The sequence below is a fragment of the Pongo abelii genome, chromosome 1 (assembly GCF_028885655.2).
Source record: "Pongo abelii isolate AG06213 chromosome 1, NHGRI_mPonAbe1-v2.0_pri, whole genome shotgun sequence".
Lineage (NCBI taxonomy): Eukaryota > Metazoa > Chordata > Mammalia > Primates > Hominidae > Pongo > Pongo abelii.
This window is the reverse complement of record NC_071985.2, coordinates 57,335,693-57,353,306: the sequence shown is the minus strand read 5'-3', so window position 1 is coordinate 57,353,306 and position 17,614 is coordinate 57,335,693. Positions and strand designations below refer to the sequence as shown.

Below are 17,614 nucleotides of genomic sequence, written 5' to 3'. Positions count from 1 at the left end.
CTGGTAAGCTTTGACCAGAAATTTGACTATAGAGGGAAACAAGACAAGATGGGAAGAGAGAAGAATAGGAGAGGAAGAGGAAGAAGAGCCAAGCAAAGGACTAGCCAGTGCCTAGAAGACTGGTCCAGCAGTGAAAGAAGCCTACTATTGTGTGTGTTCAAGTATAAATTGAAGTTAACTGCACCTTCTGGATCCCAGTGATTTCCACATTTTTATTCATTCCTTCTTAAAGACCTCTCCTTCAAAAGAAGAAAGGGAGAACAGAAAGAGGGAGGGAGAGAGAAAGAGAAAAGGAGAGCTAAAGAAACTATAATATCTGTACAGAGATTTTACATGGATTATCTCGTTTGGTCATCACGTTCTCTCTCTTAGGGAAGTATTACATTCATTCACATTTTAAGGTGAAAAATTGAGGCTTAGAGATAAAATGATGAGCCCTGCAGTCATTAAGATCCATGGAGAGGGAGGTCTTCAGCCCATACTTTTAAGTTTCAAATTTCTTCCCCTAGATCTACCACTAATTTGAAGTGTTTATGACATAGCCTGGGATACTTGATGTTTATGATAAAAGTAGAAACATAAAATTATCTAGTCACATACAATATATCTTCCTATCAACAGTTTTATTTCTCTTCTCATATTCTCTCCAATTTGTGTAACTTCTTAGACTATGAAGCCTAGATTCAAATATGACATTAGAAGGAAAAAAGTGTCAGAAGTATTTCTTCTAATAATCTGCAGAATCATTCTGTGCTTCAAAAAATAATTTCTGCGTTTCAACTCAAAAACAAAAGGCTCAGGTGTTCTTTACACTTCTGTGTCTCTGTGCCACTTAAAATGATCTTAGTTTAGCATGTTGGGATTGGTGATGGAAACAGGTCAATCTGATTCCCTTTCAGCTGCTCCAGTGTAGCTGTAGCTTTTGTATATCTATTTTTAGCCATCCGTACACGTTATGATTTCATATGTGTCATCTCCTTTATCACCACAGAAATCGGAGAAGCATCTGGTTTCTATTCAGTTCTATCTTTGCTTTGACTACTTGTCTAATTAATCAAGATGCTTTTGAATTATATTTCTCTCATTTCTCTTTCCCAATTTAAGGTGTTAATCTTACCTCCCACCTTGTATCATCTATTTCTGCCTCCAAAGCCAATGACAACAAAAGGATACAGTCTTATGCAGGGATGAATTCCTTCTAGATGTTACAAACTTTGTTATATTCAACTTTAATAGCCACCTTTGAGAATACATTTTAGGATATTCATTTGCTTTTAATGATGCCAAAATGAAGTAATACTTGAGGTGTTAGTGGTGATTAAAAGAATTATGTAACCAAAAACATTATTATAGATGGCCTTAATTTGAATAGTAATTTTAAAGCTCGGTTGTGAATGAGGTCTAAGATGCTGCCGGCTACATTTTTGTAAGGCGTTTTACTTATGCATGCACACACCCTTTGCATAATGACAGTCTCCTGCTACACTATACATTCTAAATGAGGAAAGGCTATCTAATTTGAATATGAGAGCACAGTTGAAAACTTTTCATTCAAATTATGTAAAAATACATAAAGCACAGATTAGGGTCACAAGAGAGCCAAAAGGTACATTTTAAAATGTATTCTTTCTGCTAAAGTAATTTATTGAAAGCCAAAAGAATTTAAGACTGTTGGTGTAGAGAAAATAAATTTGGTTTGCATCACTTTCAGTTAACAAAAATCACATGCGTATTAAAATATCCTGGGTCTTCCTAATAAAATTGTTTTACAGAACTACCTGAAACATCATTCATAAAGCAGTCATTTTAATGCAATGGATTGTTGTCAATGTCAGTTGTGTCAAGACCTTTTCAAAACTGATGGGATTTAAAAGCCTCTAAATGGTTGTGATGACATCTCAGCTGTCATTTTCTAAGAACCACAATCCTGTGTCTTGTTTTCTAAGATTGGCAGTGTAGTGGTTTCAGAAATCTAAGATAATTTATGACCTTTTGAAAAATAAGCAAATAAAATATTATGTTTCACAAACACAATATTGAAAGTCATTGAAACCAAAGGGTATCCTACAAACAATACAAGTAGCTATTTATGTCAGTAAATAAAATACATACAGCACTGTTTTTTTGATTAATTGATATAATGTTCAGCCCACACTCTGTAGTTCATAGTTAGAGATGCTCAGCAAAGTCTAAGCTTCTCTGTAGCTTCCAAGCGTCTCAGGAGTGCCTTCAACATGCAACTGGCAAGTATGAGTTTCTAGAGTGTCACCTCCTGATGGAGTCCCACCTTCAGTATACTTCAAACTCAGTATTTCATCTGTCTTACTTTTAGAGATAGAAATGTATCCAAGTATCTTCTGGTAGAATACAACCAAAAATCACATTTGAGAGGAGTGCCAAGTTGGGAGTGCAGTTCACAGACATGTCCCAAGGAGTGACTCTATTAAAGGAAGAAATATGTATGTATGTGTATGTATATATATGTTTATATGTGTGTGTGTATATATATATTCCTATTTACCATTCCAGGTGCAAGTCTCCTCTTTAATATTTCAGAGTTATATAGAGAGAGACAGTTATATATAACTCTATATGTAACTTTCTCTCTCTCTCTCTCTATATATATATATACACATATTAAGTTATATATATTATTTAGTAAGATATATATGTCTATCTTACTAAAATTTCGAGGGAGTTGAAAAGGAAAGATAAGGCACTCTTTATAGCATAGTTCCATACATCACCAGAATTGACTTCTGGGGCATTTAACAAAACATATGACTCCCTCTTAATGGAAATACCTTAAATTGGCTTCTAGGACTGGATTTCTTTCTCCCCTACTGACTGCTCTTTCACCATTTCTTTTCCTGTTCCTACTCATAATCCAACATGTATTATAATGAGAAGACACACTCGTCATCTATTTTCTGCTTCCACTCACTCTCCTGATGATCTCTTCTAGTTCTATGGCTTTAAAAGGGAATCTCAAACTTAACAAATTTAAATCTGAGTCCTGATTTCCTGCTCAAAGCTTTCTCCAACCCAAGTTCTCTCTATCTCTGTTAATAACTACTCTGTTCTTCCACTATTCTGGCTAAATAATTTGTAGTCATCCCTTGGTTCTTCTCTTTCTCACATACCCTATATTCAATCCATCAGCATTTTCTGTCATCTCTTTCTTTAGACTATTTCTAATATCCAGCTATTCTTAAAAAGATATTCTCCCTTGCCCTAGCTCATAACTATTCAATCACAAGTCCCATTCATTCTACTTTCTGAATAGCTTTGAAATCTATGTACTTCTCTTTATTCTCTGTGACATTACCAAACCTAATTCACCATCAATTGTCCTCCTGATCTCCTGGCGTGGTATCCTAATTTTTCTTTCCTTCACCCACAGCCAGCTATTACACCACACGTGAGCCAGAGACACTTTTTCAAACATGTGGTTACATTAGTCCCTTACTTAAAATTCTCATTGGCCTCAGAATAAATAAAGAAGTCCTTAATAAGACCTACAATGTCCTACATGATTTGGCACTTTTATGCCTTTTGTGATTTATCTTTCTTCTCAAAACCCACAGGGCTTCTTCCAGTTTACCATTCCATGTGCAAGTTTCCTTTTTAATATTTCATAGTCATAATATTACTTGAAAAATCAGCTTAAAATTTCATTTCCTTCAGAAAGCTTTTCCTTAGGGAAGCAATTTTTTTCTTTTGGGTTGCTTTTTCAAAATCTGATTTCTTGATTGACTTTTTACCTTAATCATCTTTTATCTTCAAATCCTAGCACAGTTCCTAAGCACCTACTCCATAAATACTCCAAATAAATAAATTGAAAAAATTACTAAAAATAAAGTAGATAGCTTTCCAAAATATGTTAAGACTCTCCCCTCCACCACCAAATGAGGATAATATTATCTATCTTATATGGGTGTGTGATATTTAGCATAAAGCAGCCATATGAAGACTTAGCACATCAGTACTAATGTTTAATTAAAATAACATTATATACAGTTAAAATAATCATTTTGAAGTATCCTTATGATGATTTTAGAGTTGATGTTATTGTTCAAAATACTTTGCCATGGGAGAAGACAAAATCACTAAGGAAAAAGTCAAGAAGGAAAAGACTTAAGGCAGAACTTGGAGAATACATACTTGCTCTGCTTGTATTTTTCAAAGACCTGTGGAGAATAAAAAATTAGTAAAAGAAATAGAGAGAAGATAGTAAATTAAAGACAGCTTAATTCCACTTCATGAACTATTGAATCCATCTATAGTGACAAATCTTTCTCTGATAATCACATTGAATACTTAATATTATCAGAAGCTTTTGTATTCAAATCTGTTTAAAAAATCAATTCTGGAATTTTTTTTTCTTTTTTTTGACGGAGTCTCGCTCTGTCGCCTAGGCTGGAGTGCAGTGGCACGATCTCGGCTGACTGCAAGCTCCAACTCCTGGGTTCGAGCAATTCTCCTGCCTCAGCCTCCCGAGTAGCTGGGATTACAGACACCCGCCACCACGCCTGGCTAATTTTTGTATTTTTAGTATAGACGGGGTTCCACCATGTTGGATCTGGCTGGTCTTTAACTCCTGGCTTCAGGTGATTTGCCCACCTCAGCCTCCCAAAAAGCTGGGATTACAGGCATGAGCCACCATGCCCGGCCAATTTTCTGGAGATTTTTAAACCAAAATTGAATATAATATAAAGGAAATTATAGTAACTTTCTTTCTGTGAACAAGGAAGGCTTCTCAGAGGATTTTCAACTTAAGGTAAATGATAAAAGTGGAAGACAATCTGTACAGGATATAATTAAGGGAGCAAAAGGAATTTTACATGGTGAAATAGTGTAAGCAAAAGTTTTAGGTAAAATATTCACTTTGGGAACAGAGAGTAATCCAGTTTATGTATATCAATAGGAAAAAGTAGAAGTTGATTTCAAAACAACATATTAAAGTCAGGGTGTGAAGAATCTCAAATGCCACAGTGAGATGTTTAACTTTTATGTTATAGAAAATAATGGGTTTTCAGCTGAATTTTTATATGATAAAAGTTATATTTTGGTAAAACTGGCTTAGTAATATTATTTATTGTGTTCAGAAGGGAAAGATACTGTAAAAAGAGGTATCAGATAAATGATAAATTCCATAACTTAGGGGAAATGTTGGTTATAAAGCCCTAAGCTGGAAAAATAAGAGTGAGAATGAAAAAGACCATTGTGAAATTAGAAAATAAAAAAAAGAATTTACATGCATATGCGCATGTGCACACGCACAAACACACAACATAAGTGATCAGAGAAAAAAGAGGTGTCAGAGACAATTCCTATGTTTCTAGCTGGAACAACTTTAAGAAATATAATTACATTTACACAAACATGGAGGTGTGATGTTTTGTCACTGACATTAAGCTGAATTGCCAAGACACAGCTTTATAAGACTACTGATCATCTCCTGAGAACAGTAAACCTGCTCATCACTTAGCTACCAATTGCTGATGCTGGCAGTTCCTTGGTAGGAAAATAGGCAACTCAGAAAAATGACGAGCATAAGTCAGAAGTACAAGGTTAATATATTTCAGTAATAATATTAATTAGCATTATTATGTTGAAATTGAAGAGTTCTCTCTAAAATTTAGACATGATTTTGAACAAATATTGAACCATTATTTCACTCGCTTATACATGTATTTATTGAGTTCTTACAGTGTGCAAGGCATAGTAAAGGATGTTCAAAATGTAAATATCATCTTAGCAATGCAAAATCCCTTAACAGATCAGAAAGAAAAAAAATCCACACATAAACTTCAATGTTAGGTGTTAGTTAAATTTAGTCTTAAAGACAAAAAGACCTGTGAAAGACTTAGGATAAAAGGAGTGACTTTCAGTTTGATTGAGATATTATGAGAAATGTTTAAAAGTAAAAATATACAAGAAATGTAAGTGGAATTGTCTAGCTTGATGGGAATACAGGGCAGACATAAAAGAGAAGAAATGTGTAAGTAGGTATTACATTGTAAAGGCCATGAATGTCAAAATCATGGCTTTGGACTTTTTAAGTAGGAAATGGGGAATTATTATAGGTGTTCAGTTACAACAACAATAATAATAATAAGCTAGCACTGTTTGGCAGCCACACCTTGGCCATGCTGTCAGTAAAAAACTCCCTTGATGATTGTCTAAACAGGTTAGTTTCCTCTGCTTAACCACTAGGGGAAATACAAAGTTAAACAAATCACAGATGATGCTGTTAAAGACTTAACAATATAGTTTAATTGAAGAAACAGGCTACATATATTCTCATATTCCCACAACACCAGATAAGTTTATGAAACAGACTATAGTAGATGTTTAAAAACCACTACAAGATCTTGATAATAGCCACTATTGATTCCCACGATGAGGCAGACACTGTATAGGTTCATTATATAAGTTGTTGTGCCACTTAACTGCACAAAACCTTTCAGTATCTTTCTATTGCTTCTAGCAGGAAAATAAGAAGTCCTGAACACAGCACATAAGCTCTACAACACCTAGCCTGGATCTCCTTTTACAACATTATAACAAAAATTCCTTGCTTACACCCTACACTCTGGCTCTCAAGGTGTAGTGGCTCTTTAGAACCTAACAATTTTTTTCTTGCATTAGGGACTTTGTGTTTATTTGTTTATTTTTTCTGCCCTAAGTGTTTTTCCCCAGATTCTTAGAGCACCATCTTCTTCTTATCTTTCAACTTTAAATCTAAAACAACATTTATTTAGTTGTTGGTTTTGTTTCCCCAAATACAGCAGAATCTTGTACATAACAGACACTCAAAATTTTTTGTGAAATAATAAATATATGGATCATCCTGCTTTAATTCTTATATCACTGGGTCAAAAACTATCAGCAGCTTAAAACTGAAGAAGCAGAAACTCAGAAATATTAAGCTAACTCACCCAAGGTCACCCAAGCCCTAAGTGTTAGAGGACAGACTTGAAAAGGATCCCCAAGTGTTTCCACTGCCGTGCATCATCTTCCAGTACAATAAATGGACAACTGATTCCAGATTTTCAGATCTTTAAGATTATTTTGGCACTTGTTCTGGAACTTTGATGAGGGACTCAAGAAGGTAATCAAAGGAAGAAAAGTGGAGGTATATTCTGGGATCATGAGTAGCTGAAGTTCCAAAGGAAAGGAAAGATCTATGAGCAAATAGTGGCCTTTTGATGATTCTTTTCAAATTACTTTTTTTTATTCTTTTCTTCCTAGAATAATAATATTAAAATAGTTTGGTATTCTTGTGTCATTTAATCCTTAAAACATTTTAAGATAGGTGCTATTACTATTCTCTTAGGTGCTATTACAATTCTCTTTTACACTATGGAAATTGAAAATTAAAGGAAATTATAAAAACTGTTGCACTCATGCAAACAGCAAGTAAGTAACTGAGGAGGAATTTGATTGCAGGTGTCTGTGCCTATTGTTTAATCTCAATTTAGTGCACCATAAATTGTCATTTATAGTTCCAGACTCCAAAATTCTAACATTTTTACCATCTCCTGCATTTTTCCAAGGGACATTTAAATTCCATTTAACAAATATTTATTGATTGACTATTATGTGGTAGGTATTCTGCTAAGTGCTAGAAAATAGGATGATGAATAAGACAGATACAGAACCCGCCTACGGTGAGCTTTTAATTTTAAGATTAAAATCTCTTTTGAGGACAGGTATGATGGCTCATCCCTATAATCCCAGCACTTTGGAAGGCCGAGGCAGGCAGGTCATCTGAGGTCAGGAGTTCAAGACCAGCCTGGCCAACGTGGTGAAACCCCGTCTCTACTAATAATACAAAAATTAGCCAGGCGTGGTGGAGCACACCTGTAATCCCAGCTACTAGGGAGGCTGAGGCAGGAGAATCGTTTGAATTTGGAAGGCAAAGGTTGCAGTGAGCCTAGACTGTGCCATTGCACTCCAGCCTGGGCGACAAGAGCAAAACTCCATCTCAAAAAAAAAAAGCTCTTTTGAACTTCATATTTTCAGTTTAAGTTAGATAATTTGGATATACACTTTTCTGCTTCTCAAAATATATCCTGGAATATGTGAGGATCTTAGTGTCTCCACAAGAAGGTTTGGAGCATTTTACGTATTTGCAGGTGAATGGTGTGTTTCAATGTAATAGATCTCCATTAGATCTCACTGGAAATGCCTATGTGTGGTAAAGGCAAAGAAACAGGGAGATTATATGTAGATATATGTTCTGTGGGAGAGATGAGAATCAGTAAAGAGGGGATGTTATTTGATCCATTTATCAAATAAAAAGAAACACAAATTAGAAAGAAAAGCAGTGTTGTGAGGAACAAAGGAAAATATGGAGAGTGGGAATGAGTTGGTATATTCAAACCTAATAAATTCTAGAAACAGTTCTGCCTAGGAAAATTACATTTTATGTACTCGGGTCAAAGTGTTAGAAAAGAAAAGGTAGGTGAAAAAAATGTAAAGTCGTAAAATATCTTGCTTGCTTTTTCACTTTGCCTTTTTTAAAATAAATCTCAAAATAAGGTTTCACCACTGTTTCCTGTCAATGCCACCCCTCTCAAGCATGGAAGAAAAATAATTAAACCAAGCATGTGTTCTGCATTCTAGAAAATGAATACATGACCTTTCTGCTGTTTTGCATCAGATTAGCTTTGTGTTTAGAAAGAATTTTAAATAATATATATGTATAAACTGTACATTCTTTGATTAAACTAATTCAATGATATGCAACCTTATTTTCCACAGATTAACATTGACTTCAGTACCAGAGACCTCATCTCAAAGAACATTGCTGAACCAACACTCAAATGCTTTGATGAGGCTCAGAAATTAATCTATTGTCTCATGGCCAAGGATTCTTTCCCTCGATTTCTAAAGTCAGAGATTTATAAAAAACTGGTAAATAGCCAACAGGTTCCAAATCATAAAAAATGGCTCCCTTTTTTGTGAGGAAGGTCAAAGTTAACTAATTAATCACTATACTTCAGGGCTACAATATTTTAAATATACAAGCACGATGCGTTGTCTTTTGTTTTGTTTTTAGGATTTAGAAAACATTTTTTACCCAAACAGATGAATAACGTTTTATACATCAAGCCTGAATTTCTAACTCAGTTGTTTAGAATGTATTTGCTTTACCAGCTATTCAATCTCCTACTGGGGGAGTACAAAGAAAGTTTATAGAGATACAATATAGTCTTAAACCAAAACTGAATATTCTTATTACATTATAATGTAAGGAATTATACATATCTTCACATGGCAGAATGAATGACTTTTGAGCATCATATACACAATTTTAAATACCATTGCTTTATTCAAAAAAATCTCACTTTTGTAAAAAGAGAATTTCTGAATCAAAATACAAGCCTTCATTTAATATATTTAACTGTTTTTCTTCTACCATTTCTTTCCAACTATTTCTAATAATGTGGTTATGAAAACTGCTACACCTCTCAAATTATTTTTTTTAAAAATCACAGGAATGTATATGCATTTGTATGTATGTCTTGAATGCACCATGGACCAAAGTTTTTCAAAATATATCACTTGGCTCAATTCAATGGCATCACATATGAAATGTGATGAGTTATGTATGAAAAGGCCTCAAGGGTGGGGAATACTGATTTTCTTATATTAACAGAAATATAAAAGAAAGTGGAAGACTAAGGAGCATGGATAAATCCTTATAAGATGAAGTATATAGCAAGTCATAAAATTTAAAAATTTGCAAGATTATCTACTCAATTGTGGGGAAGTATCTATTCACTCCTTCAGCACTGATACTTGTTTATAAAACCCAAACAATTTTTAAATGCATTTATTTTGAGATGTCCCTAAAGTTGTTTCATTCTATATGTAAATATCTTGTGATAAATACGAATAATTTCATTTCAATATGAGAAGCTGTAAAGATTCAACAGATCTCCCACGTTTCCATTTTCTTTGCACAGATTTATCTGTATTGATATTTCTACTTTTAGATTGTTTGAACATTAAAAAATGGAGGAAAAATAGCATGGCTTATTTTATGTTTTCACAAACTACTCATTTGATAGACAAAATTTTGTCTTCCCTTCGTCATAAGAAATAAACATTTAAACATATGCAAATGGAATATTCCCCGTACATTTGCAAATTCTTTAAAAGAAGACACAAATAGAAATTGGTTGTGAAGCATTCAATGTGCCTTAAGGTGCACTTAGTGGAAAATAGCTACACTTTTTAACATTTATTCTAGAGATTCCAACCTTAATTCACCTCTATTTAAATGGGAAACTTCAAAATTATTCTCGGAGAAAAAATTGACTTTTGAAGATAAAAGGAACCTTAGAAATTAAAATCACATTCCCACTTTTAGATATGAAAAGAAAAAAATCTCAGAAAAAAAAGCACTGCTCTGACCAGTGCTTTTCCCACGTGGGCTCCCTGCTCTGACAGAACAGTGTAGTCCCCTCTCCAATTTAGAACTGTTCTGAGGTCTGGAATCTAAATTCCAACTAATCCTCAAATACCCAGACACAATCCCTTTCATCAGGTATTTCAATTTTCTCTTTCCAGTCAGTTTGCAAGTTCTTTCTCGTTACCATAGAGTAAGACTTTATGTTTAATGATTGCCTCTCAAGTTTTCTCTAATGATGTGAAAGAAGACACAAATCAAACTTTCACTACCTAGAAACAGTAGGTGCTTGATAGTACCTAAAAAAATACGGCTGGTGTCAAAATGGTTTGTTGAAAATTGGATGTTAAATGACCTCTAATAGAATCCCAGCCAAAGACCCTCAATAACAATATTTACCTCCTCAACTCACTCCCACCCTAAGTGACAATTCTAGGTATTCTGATTAAATAAAAGAAAAGAAAACAATTGCAGGTTTTTGAATACTTATCAGTCAGGATTTTTAATAAAATATCAGATGTACATCTTACACACGTGGTCTCTTTCATGCCATATGTTATTTTATTTCATCAGTTATCATCGATGAGTAATTTTATGGATGAAATTTTAAGTAAAAAAAATTAATTTGCAAGAAATGAATAACAATATTAACATTCCTGAAAACGTATTTAAATATTCAATGATTGTTTAATGCCATTTCCTAAAAATGTTTCCATCAACTTTAAGAAACGAGGTGCTAACATTAAAAACTAAGGTAAGCAGTAAAACATTAATACAATTACAAGATATTTAAATAGAAATGACCTTCAAATTGTAAGATTTTTCCAAGCACAGTGCTTTCCACTTTCTTATAGTTTCCACAGAATGTGTTTTAATGAAATTTCTGCTTGCCCTCCACTAGTCAGACCTAAAGAAGTAAAATGGTATATTTCTAAGTTAATCTTACCTTTTTAACAATGAATTATGGAGCTATAATCCATGAATTTATCTAAAATCCTTTTGAATTTATTTGTATTTCAAGTATTAATAATTCCATCCATAATGATTCTTTTAAGTTTATATGTAGTTTCTTATATTTGCCTAGAAAGGATCTATTTCTGCCTCAAGATATAATCAAATTTTTTTCTAATACTATATTGTAAAAATCTAAAATCTTTAGGGCATTACAAACATAATCTCATCTCCAACTTTGCCTTCCCAAATTTGCTTTTATTTCTTGGGTTTTTCTTCAGTCTGTCTATATGTAGAATTCATTCTACCCACTTTCATTGTTTTAGTTACTTTGCTCTACAGTTTTTAAAATTCTGTGTGGTGTAGCAACTATGTGTACTCAGGATATTGTTGATGAAAACACATATTGATATAATAAAAGGAGAGAAAAAAGTGTTTTCAGGTTCTTTTCCAATATCCCTTCTAATGAAGCTTAGTATCAACCTGGCCTTTTATACCATAGTAGCATTCTGGGCCATAATTTTGGAAAATGGTCTAGATTTCTTTCCTGAAATTTCAAGAAAAGTTTAGGTTCATTATCCTAGACTTGAAATTTAGATTGAATTTTCTTTTCTTTGTCTATATGGAAGATAATTAGCCAATATTCCCAATCATGTAGGCTATGCCTAACATAAATAAATAATTATTGGAAAACTTAAGAAATTTATTCTAAAAACAGAAAATTCTCCTTAAAAACAAAACCAGACAAGTTGGTCTCAGTATCACTAGTCTCTGCACATTTATTTCCTACGTAAAAATTATATCTTTAGTTTTCACTCACACAATCCCTATATAACAGTTTCACCCCAATTATATCAGATGTGGGCCTGATTTGCTTCCCAACCACACGGCCAGGTAATTTATTTCAGGGTGATGCCAATTAATTTAAAGTGAAGTCATTTCATAACTGTGAAAAAGGTGGGATGTTGTCACAGCAGTAATCAATTATTATACGAATAAAGAGTCACACAGGCGAGCTTCCTGTTATTGTTTTGTCAGATTTGCCACTGCATTTTAATGGGCAACAAACAGGAATGAATATTAAGTGATAACTTATTTACCTAGGCTATGCCATTTTGGAGAAATTTTTATATGTTCTGTATAAATACTACTTATAGAGTGTGTTGAAATATGTATAATTAATTCTAATAATAAATGAACATATATTAGTGTGTTTCCAAGTATAACAGAAAGTGGGAAAATAACATTTACTTAAAAATGCATTTTTGTTTTTAAGAAATCACATTAGCCTTTCTTTTTCTTTTGTTTAAGAAGTAAAAACAGGGCTAGATATCTGGAAAAGAAAAAAAATGTATATATATACACACATACACATATATATATATATATGTCCAATGAAGTTTAATCAGATTATTGGGTAGCCATTGAGTATTTATGATTTGTGTTATATCTAGAATAAAGTCAGCTATGAGTATTTCTAAGAAAAAAAATTGCTTTATTCAATGCACATTGTTTTCTTGGGTGATGATTGTTCAATTATTCCTGGAAGTTTCACATAAAACATAATTTCATTTATTTCTGTTTTCACAAATAAGGATTTTAAAGCAATTAATTCCTTATGAATATGATTTGAGCTCTTTGTTTTAATACTTTTATTTCTTTTGTGCATTTAGGAAAATAAGCCATAATAGTTAGATCATTAATATTATAAATGATGATGGCTTAGAGATAAAATATAATAAATAGCAGGCTCTTTTTAAAAACTAATATGAAAAAAGTTAATTTTTAAAATTATGTTAAATATTATTGTGTTTACTTCTTATAGATTTTAGTTAAAATATCTTATTTTATAGTGTCAGTTTTAGCCTTAAAGAAGTAAATATTTTGGTCATGATACCTTTAAATTGTTGTTTTTATTGCAGTTTCCAAATATATCATGTTTACCCCAAAGATATAATCATGAATTCAAAGTTGTAACAGTTTTTTCTTACATATTATGAGGAAAAGACAAAGAAAATGCCTATTACTTGGTAGAAAAAAATAAATTTATTATTAATCACTCAAAGTAATATTTAATATCTGAACATGAATCTTTTATGACAACATACCATAATCCAATGTAAAAGACCAAAAACACTGTAAGGGAGATTTAAACCGTTGGAGTTATGACTGACCTGCTAAAAATTTTCTTTTAAAGTATTGTTTGCTGTCCAATGATTCTCTAGATTCCTTTGCAGGTTTGTTTGTTTTTAATCTAGAAGCAGTCTTTTAAAAGAGTAAATAAACCCTAACACTAGAAGGTTAAAGATTGATTTAAATTTCAATCCATGAGTCCTAACTGTATTTTAAATTAAATAATATAGAAACTACATCTGAGAAAATGGCTTTTAAGTGGTAGAAGCCAGTGGAAATTAAATAGTATTATTACATAGTAGGTTAAAGTAAATTTAGAACTTTGTTGAAAAATCTGAGGTTACATGCATATATGAATATACACATATATTTACTTAGTGGACTCTGTTTCTATTTAAATTTCTGTTTTTTGAAAGTGTTAATGGCATATATCACCTGGCTATTTTTAAGTCTGTATAAGTTGTGTTTCATAATATCTCCATTTCAAAAAGGATTAAAGCCTCAGAAAAACATAAAATGAAATCAGCGTTAATCAAATCGGAAGATCTATTTTCTAAATCAATAACTTTAAAAAAATAGGCTAAATATAAGTAGAACACACTTCTTATTCCACGATTAAAATGCAGTCATTAGCCCTGACATGTGAATGGACATTTCTTAACTCAAGTTTGAAGGACTATGACTATAAATGCCTAAGCATTTAATAACTACTGTCTGACTAGTTGAGTTGTAAGAATTTCTCATTGAATTAACACTTCTGAGGTAGGCAATGTGGAAAGACAAAAAAATATTTTTATAAGTCTTTCCAAAGTGTACAGTAAGCTGAAAAGACAGCATTAGGATAACAGCTCATAGTTCAAAGTATTTTCACAGAAGAAAAGTAATTCTATTTCCACATAAAATATACAACTAAACTACAGCATAAATGTTAATTGCAGGATAGTGTACATGGATATAAATATTGGTAATTCATATCACTATGTATCAATGTATAATTGTAAAGACATAGACTAGTTAAACCAGAGTCAATTGAGACTTCACAAAGAGAAATTGTAAATTGATGTCTGAAAAAAATGCAAAGAAGAGAAGGAGAGAGCATGGGCAAAGCATGCAAAAAGCATATGAAACCCCAGTCTAGTTGTGGAGTCAGCACTCAGAATCTTACAGTAGTTGTCTGAATTCTTTACTTGAGAAAGGAGAAGAGTTCAGCTATTTAGAGCAAAAGGTACACCTGCTCCCCCATGCCTTCCGAATGCCTCACTAAGTGCACCCTGGATCTTTGGGTTGATTAAGGAGAGAAGAATCTCCCTGGGAATGGGCTTTTAAACTAATTAACCCCAATCAGCAACATTGTCTATTCAATTATTTATGTACTCATTCATCACTGGAACCTATTTATGAAATGCGAACAAATTTTATTTAAAAAACATTTATTTTGAAATGCTTCTAAAATGGTTTCTTTCTATAAATAAATATCCTTTGATAAATAGGAAAAAATTTCATGTCAATAGGAGAAGCTGTGAAGATTCAGCAGATCCTCCATGTTTCCATTTTATTTGTACAGATTTATCTGTATTGATATTTCCATTTTGATATTGTTTAAACAATTAAAAATAGAGGCAAAATAGCATGACTTATTTTATGTTTCCAAAACTATCCATTTGATAGGCAAACTTTTACTTTATATGCAGCACATGTGTTTTCAAAATTAGATGCTTCCAAGTAGAGGTCTGGTCACAGCCAAACACACCAATCTCTTGCTATTGCTTCACCCACACTTAATTGCATGGCAATTATTTAGCAATTCACCTTTGTTATGTGTTTAACAAAGACATAGCAAAGCATTCAATTTCAACTTCATTGAATTAAATCTCCCCCTGCACTGATTTCATCTCATTGTATATTATTTAATTAAATCATGAAACAACAATAATTAAAATTTGCATAAAGAAGCTTGAGGAAAAAGAGAAACATGACTGTCGTTGATAAACCTACAACTCTACTGGTATCAGCAGATGAGCACTAGCAATAAGAAGTCACTATTCCACAAACATGATCATTAAAAAGATGGAGAATCATAATGTAAAATCTAGACTCTAGATGATAATGATGTGTCAACACAGGTTCATCAATTGTAACAAATATACTACTCTGTTGGGGATGTCGATAATGCGAAGTTATGCATGTGTGAGGACAGATGCAAGAAATCTCTGTACTTTCTTGTTAATTTTGCTGTGAACCTAAAACTAGTCTAAAAAATGGTCTTTGAAAAATCTGGAGAGGATGGAATAACCCTGAGAGGTTCTTAATTGGAGTTCTGTTAAAAGAACATCTAGACTGATATTTAAGGTGAGCAAATAAAGTCCACTTACTGTCTAAGACCATGTTGTATTGAAACCCTGCAAGAGCTGTGGCAGACTGCCCATTTATTGTTGACGTTTAAATATCTAAAAGTTAAAAAGATGATTCAGATACAAATATAAAATAAAGACATGTCAATAAGATTATTTTCTTAATTAATGAGGAAACCAGCAGGATAGTAAAGCTTTTTCAAAGGAGAATGAGACTGAAGAAGTTACGGCCAATTAAAAAGATGCTGAAATATTATTACAAAGTGATATATGAAAATGGTTAATGTCTTAAAGAGTAATACCATTATGTCCTTTAGGGTTTTTTTGTTTGTTTTGTTTTTGTTTTTGTTTTTTGTTTTTTGTTTTTGGATGGAGTCTCTGACTCCCAGGCTAGAGTGCAATGGCGAGTTCTCACCTCACTGCAACCTCCGCCTCCTGGGTTCAAGCGATTCTCCTACCTCCACCTACCAAGTAGCTGGGACCTAAAGGTGCTCGTCACCACATCCAGCTAATTTTTGTATTTTTAGAAGAGACTGGTTTTCGCCAGGTTGGTCTCGAACTCCTGACCTCAGGTGTTCCGCCTGCCTCGGCTTCCCAAAGTGCTGGGATTATAGGCATGAGCCACAGCCCCCGGCTGGGTTGTTGTTGTTTTTTTTTAAAGCAGACAGAAATCATTGCCTCACCAGGAGACAGAAATCATTGCCTCACCAGGAGACAAAAATCATTTGTAATTTATTAATCTACTGGTTATCATCTACTTTCACTGAGTCTGAATCCTGATCAATAGTAAATAGTTAAATCAAACAATGCTTCATTCCTTTAGAGCAGGGGTAGACAAATGTTTTCTGTAAAGGCTCAGATAGTAAATATTTTAATATTTGTGAGCTACTTCAAGTCTCTGTCACATATTTGTTTCTTTACCTTTTTTAACAACTTTTTTAACATGCAAAATCTATTTTTAGCTCAAAGAATGAACAAGCATGGGATTTGGGCTGGATTTCATCTGTGGGTTAAAATTCGCCAACCGCCTACCCTAGCCAATAAAATAATCCCTGAGTGAGTCTGTGGCACAATGTTTTATTGTGACACTGAAAAAAAATCGCAGTTTTCCCTTGCCTTATTTCCAAATTTTGGATAATTTGTTAACTATACAAATGAGAAAGCACAGGGAAAAAAGAGTTAAGTAGCTAAATGTCCCAAAGCAAGCTGCATAGCTGGGACTTGAGTTTGACTTTAAACAGCTTACTCTGTCATTTCTCGTAATCACATTGATGCACACACACAAGCACATTCACAAACATACAGTTTTGGTGAACTATTTTTCAAATAATTTTTTTCACTTTCTTATTCCTTTTACATTATACAAAAAAAGATACTTAGTAAGGAGTCCAGTTGCTATTGTTTTTCACTGTTATGTTGGGTAGTTGCAATCAGAAGCTGTTCTTTAAGAAGTCAATGTCTAAGAGTAAAAAGCTAAAAGGAAAAAGCAAAGAAACTTGGAATGAAGAGTAAAGTAAAATGAAGAAGTAAATATGAAAAGAGTAGTGGAAACAAAAACCAGAGATGAATCACGGGGGAAAAAAGCGCAATGCATAATAAAGCATATTTTTGAGAGTAAAATCTACTAAACTATTGATTCTTCAGAGTAAAATTTCATTTTCCCACAATAAAAATAGCCAGTCCCTGATAACACATCCAGGTTAATCTATGAAAGGCAGGGCATTGAAAAAAGAAAACCTATGAAATACACATA

At 32.9% G+C, this 17,614-nt stretch overlaps 1 protein-coding gene and 1 long non-coding RNA gene across 2 annotated transcripts in view; one reads left to right on the top strand and one right to left on the bottom strand.

Annotated features, from left to right (window-relative positions):
• The window catches only part of RGS21 (regulator of G protein signaling 21), a 51,429-nt gene extending 41,290 nt beyond the window's left edge, over positions 1-10,139 (top strand). Inside the window, exon 5 of the mRNA XM_002809683.2 lies at positions 8,773-10,139. Coding sequence (XP_002809729.1) covers positions 8,773-8,976 — 204 coding nt within the window. The 3' untranslated portion in view covers positions 8,977-10,139. The remainder of the gene's footprint in view (positions 1-8,772) is intronic.
• The window catches only part of LOC129048553 (uncharacterized), a 134,147-nt gene that overhangs the window by 13,832 nt on the left and 102,701 nt on the right, over positions 1-17,614 (bottom strand). The window lies entirely within an intron of this gene.